We start from the raw sequence: 6000 nt of genomic DNA on the forward strand, positions 1-6000 counted from the left end.
TCACTTGGTTATACTATAAATTAAATATTCCAAGAAATCATATACTTGGTTTAATCCTTTAGTATCTTTGATTTCTTGGCATCTTTAATTTATAGTATAACCAAGTGAAAAACTTTCAACAACTGTCATTTAATTGTATTTAGCACAAAGACCACTTGAGTAAATATCATCTTATGATTGTCCTACTACAATCTAGGAGGAAGACCATAAAATGATCTTATGATCATCAAGTGTCCGATTTTCTCTCTGATCATGGTTGCTCAACATGCATGAGAGCAGATGGCTTTATTTATTTCACTTATCCACTAATGCTATGTACTTAAAAACTCTGTTCTTTCACTTACATATTTCTTCCTGACTGCAAACACTATTTGCAGGCTTGCAATTCTATGTTCCTCCTACTCTTCTAAGAAATCCTGCATATGTACAAACAAAGATCTCCAGAATGTATCTGTAGCCATGTCCTTAAATGCTGATTTCCCCACTATTCAACCCATTCTCTTATGTGAAAAAAACCTAGTTGAATTTAATTCTTCAGAAACTCATTTTGCTATATTTTTCCAACAAAAAAAAGAAAGAAAAGCATGTATTTTCAAATGCATCATACAATCATATCACAGCTACTTACTCTTCATAAATCCATCCTGGCATGAAATGCAGTTGATTCTTACTATAGAAAACTCACAGAGATCTGGAAAGGATTATATACTGGGTAATTTGTTATAGTGAATTCCTTTCAGCACAGCATTGCACCAATAAGACTCTTCAGTCAGGACTTTTCAGTAATTGGTTATAGGGAGTAAATTTGTTATAATGACGTTAGCTAATATGAGAGTCAAGTGTAATACTACTCCCATATATAGAGAGAATATCTAGTCTATGACTCTACTCCAGATGCATCCAAACTTGCATCTATGATTCCACTACTCTCAGTAAAATGTGTTAAATATGTTAAAAAGAATAATAATACCTTAGCAGCAATAAATCAACAGCAATTTTAGTTTAGTTCCTGCTTCACGTGTTAAATTATTCATCCTCTTTATTTATTCCTGCTATGTCTATTCTGATTAATAAGTCCTATCAACAGCATTTTCCAGAAACTATAATCAATAAGCATTTTAAAAAAAAGAAAAAAAAATTAAAAAAAAAGAAAAAGAAAAAAGGATGTGTAAATAATAACTTTCTTCTTTGTGTTTAACCTCAACTTGTCTAAAATAATATTTATACTATATGTTCTGAACTTCTTGTAAGTGAAATTGCTATAAAAGAATGTAGTGATGGAAGTCATACTTGACATTTTGATTAGTACTCAGGATGATCAAAAAAAGCACATCAACAGATGGCACTGGATGAAAATTTCCTCTCGTTGGCATTGAGAAGGGTGCAATTCACATGTGCAAGTAAACATAGTTGTAACCTTCCCACAACACACTTGCATGACCATGTTTATGTTGGTTCTTGTGATTCACACATTCTTAGGCATTTTCTATCATTAGTTCATGCTCAGTGAAGTTATTGAGTCATTGTAGTTGCTTTAATTACAAAGGAAGATGGCAAAAAATAAGTCAACTTAGGAATGCCGGAGAAGGTAAGTAAACAAAAGCAGTGAATATTTCTGAATCTGTAGAAATACTATGAGCTATCCTTAAACACAATTGTAATAACTCAGTACTTATTCATTGTTCCAGGTCAGCTTCAAATGCTACTACAAATGCCATTCGCTTACAAAGTGCGATTTCAAGAAATTTTATCAAGAGTTCTGCCAGTTACTGTCTGAAGCACAGGGTACGTACTTAATGAGTCATATTAATTTGGTAAACATAGCAAGAAGGCATCATGGAAATTATGAGCAAAATGAAAGTAGGCGGCAAATGCCAGCCTGCTAGACTGTACTTTCGAAGGCAGGAACCATAAGCATTTAAAATGCTTATGGTTCATAAATCCATAAGCTAACCAACTTTCCGATGGATATTCGGGATTTCAAGAAAGAAAAACCAGATTCTACTCAAACACTTGAAAAAAGGGGATGTGATCTTCAAGGATGGCCATGGGAAGAATCCTGCTTCGCTCAGAACGAAGTACACCAATAATGACCATCGTCTCATTAAAGAACATGTTCACTCTTTTCCAAGAGAAGAAAGTCATTATTGTTGCCATAAGTCATCTAAACAATACCTAAGTCCAGATTTGAACATCCATCGGCTTTATCATGCGTTCAAGGAAAAATACCCAAATTCAGGAATATATGGCAGCTCTACATTGAGTTTTCAAGCTCAAAATTCCTACATTGAGTTTCAGGGAGGCCAAGAACTGATACCTGCCGAACTTGTAACAAGCTAACCACACAAATAAAGACAAGTGATGGAATAGCTAAATTTCCTTTGACTGCTAAGAAGGAACTACATTTTCAAAGGAAGGCTGAAAAAGCTTTGCAGCTTCTTTCTGCTTCTATTCATTCTAGCAAGTACTCTTCTAGTTCTGTGACTACTGTGGTGATCGATATGTAGCAAGTATTATTTACACCTACCCTGACCCACAGTAACATGTTTTACATGAGGCAGCTGTCAAACTACAACCTATGTGTTCATGTAGGAAGCACGAGAAAAAGTTTTATGTGCATATGGCATGAGGGTATAGCGGGGTGCAGAGGTAATGAAGTGCCGTCTTGTCTCCTCAAGGTTTTGTCCTCACAGTTCACATCAAAAAGACACTTAGAAATTTGGTAATTGTGCAGGATAAAACAAGAACCAAATGGTTCTAATGGCTCTATGACTTATGGTTCTAAGGATTCTATGACTCAATCGATTTAAACTTTCTAATATCGGGCCATTCCTACACACCTTGTGATCGGGATTTCGGTTTGATCAAGAAAAGAAAGAAGGTATGTAAACCTATGGTGCCGGAAGAAGTTCAGCAGGTTGTGATCATTCTAGTCACAGTAAAAACAGCAAGACTGCAAATCCTTCTGACATAGTGGCTATGAAAAAACGCGATTTGTTGGATGTGACCCATGCCTGTGACATGTTGTTCATGAACACATGTTCACTGCACATAGCTCAAAAATCCTGGATCCGAATTTCTGAGTCGGATTTGCCTCACATAAAAGAGAAAGTTTCTTTCAATGAAATAGAGGAATGGGAGAAGATAAACATTTTCAAGAAAGGAAAATTCATTGCATTCAAAACAAAGGAGATGTTTGAACATAATGACAAAATTCCCACAATAAATGAAAGAAAGAAAGAAGGATTTGCTCTAAATGTTGGAATTTAGAGCAAATATTTGTAATATAGTTCTTGTCAGGTGTCCCGAAGAACCTCTCAGAAGATGTCCTGCAAATCTAGTCGTTCTTTGCATAATATTCTTGAGAGTGTTCTTTCCATCCCAACTCTTCTTAAAACTTCTTGATTTGATATTCACTCTGTACAGCTAATCTTTTCCATCTTTCTATAACACCACATTTCCAATGCATTAATTCTTTCCATATCTCCCTTTCTGAGTGTCCATGATTCACTTCCATAACTTGCAATACTCCAAACTGTTGCTTTAGCTATTCCAACTCTAACACCTATTTTAATACTCTTGTTTATTAAAATTCTCTTCATTTCCATAAATGCAGATTTAGCTTTGCCTACTCTATTTCTAATGTCCAGCTCTGAAGTTCCTTTCTCTGAGATCCAGCTACCTAAATATTGAAATCTATCTACATCTTCTAAAATCTTTCCTCCACATCTTATGTTTACATTATCTCCTATTTTTCTGCCCATTATCATTATCTTAGTCGTCTTTGTATTAATCCTTAGTCTGTACTCTTTACAAGAGTTTTCAATTCTTTGAACAATTTGTTGTAATCCATTTCAAATGTCTTTCAAATTTCAAATACCTTTTCAAAATCCAGAAATCCCCAAAACAACTTTCCACCATGGTTTAGTGTTTTCTCCCCAATAATTCTTAGATAAGTTATAGCCTCTCTAGCTCCTCTGTTGGTTCAGAATCCAAATCATTTCTTTTTCTATTTTATTCTTAATTCTCTCTAAAATTATTTGTGCCAGAATTTTTGCTGTGTGAATTATAAGACTTAGCGTTCTAAAATTTCTAATATGAAGTATGATGTAATAATGTAATAATAATATGTAATAATATTCTTATTTTTGAAAAAAATTAATAAATAAAAAGTTTTTGATTGTCAGAAAGCATCATCTTCCTTTATATAGGTGATCATTCAGTTTTTTGCTTCTCCTGTAAAATTTGGTTTTTGCACCTACACCCTTTCATTGTCAACGCTTCAATAACATGACAATAAAACGAATAAATAAAAAGACATAAAATAAGGATACATGCTTTTAACAAAGCAAATTTTATTGCACATAGCTCATCTATGCATATGGTAATAACACAGGCTGTACAGGCAGTAAAGGTTCCAATAAAAAGAATAACAACCCAACGTGTTAAGTCAATACATACTACATCCTGTAAAAATGAAATTAAATAAAATGAAAAAAAAATAATAATAAATAAATAAATAATAGGAACTTTTAATTTAATCAGAAACTTTGTCTAAAAAATTAGAGAAATATATTCAAATCTATCCTTATAATTTACATTTCATAGAAACATTTATATTGTATTTAAGTGGGGCAACTTACAGCAGCTGAGTGAGCAATTTTTAAAATTTTTTATTTACCTACATTTTTGCATTCATATATTATTATTACCAAAGACCTCCAAGCAGTCAAAGACTCATCAAGGGAAGCCATATATTACCCATGCCAGATGTCACACTTCTCTTAAACTCTTTCACATTAGATTGACTCACTTCTTCGAAAGGCACACTGTTTAATAACTCACTGTGCTAAGAGAGTAAAATCTAGCTTTCACCCTTTTGTCATTGGGGGTATAAACTCAACATCATCAATTTGCTGATATATACTGCCAAGGGGTTTTCAAGTTACTATGACAGCTACATGATTAAGTTTACATTATTAGTAATCTCCTATCAACAATTTTCCTCCAAATCAATCTATTACTTGAGTGCACACCAATATTGTAATATCTAACATTTTGTGCTTCTAAAGCACTCCTGACTGAATCAATCAAACCTAGACCTTGGTCTTCCTCTGGGTCTCTTTCCTGCCATCATAGCATCAAACACTGTTTTGCTAACCTTTCCTCACCCATTCCATTTAAGTGGCCATAGTACCCTAAATTAGCTCTGCTGACACATTCTTGAATGCTAATGATGTCAAGTTCCTTTCTAATATTTTCATTTGTAATGTTATTATTATTATTATTACTTGACACCTCCGGGAGTGCAAGGACTCATCGAGGGAGGGCACCTACTCTACAGCTTTGATTCTTCTGATTTTCTGAATATGATTCTTCATTGATGCCATCAGTTCACTCCCCTAATTTTTCTCAGAACATTCACATATATAGTGTCTAATCATTGATCAAGTACTTTATCAATGATCAATGATTATTGATAAAGCACTTGATCAACGATTAGAGACCATTGATCAAGTGCTTTATTTTTAACCCAACTCTCAGATCCATAATTTAAAACTGATATAAATAAGATCTTGTATGTGCTAGTTTGGTGTTTTGGTAAATTTTTCTCTTATTCCACCTATAGGTTTAATAAAAACCCTTGAGGGATAGAGCTTACAATATTTCCAGCACAGAAGAAAAGCGGAAGAAAGAATTACATTATTTACACAAATCCTCACAAAAAGGTTTTGAACCTAAGACAATCAATAAAATTCTCAACACACCTCTTAGAAGCATTTCACAAAAGCAAGATTTCAAGAATGCAATTATGCTACCATACATCAAGAATGTTACAGCCAAATTACTATACACACATAACATTAAAGTAGTTTTTCTACCACTAGAAAAAATATCAAGATTTCTACAGCCCCAAAACCTCCACATCACCCTTTAAACAAACCAGGAGTCTATAAAATTTACTGTTCCTGTGGCATCTGTTACATAAGCCAGAGGGGA

General features: G+C 33.7%; 1 protein-coding gene across 1 annotated transcript in view; it reads right to left on the bottom strand.

The window, feature by feature from the left end:
- Positions 1-4754, bottom strand: part of LOC150108970 (H(+)/Cl(-) exchange transporter 7-like) — a 501264-nt gene extending 496510 nt beyond the window's left edge. Inside the window, exons 1-2 of the mRNA XM_090401344.1 lie at positions 4713-4754; positions 4335-4467 (exon numbers count right to left, since the gene is read on the bottom strand). Of these exons, the coding sequence (XP_090257470.1) occupies positions 4335-4467; positions 4713-4754 (175 nt within the window). The remainder of the gene's footprint in view (positions 1-4334; positions 4468-4712) is intronic.
- Between the last annotated feature and the right edge of the window lie 1246 nt (positions 4755-6000).

Source organism: Typopeltis vanoorti, chromosome 2 (genome assembly GCF_054136105.1).
Source record: "Typopeltis vanoorti isolate ZY-2024b chromosome 2, IOZ_Tvanoo_1.0, whole genome shotgun sequence".
Taxonomy (NCBI): Eukaryota; Metazoa; Arthropoda; class Arachnida; order Uropygi; family Thelyphonidae; genus Typopeltis; species Typopeltis vanoorti.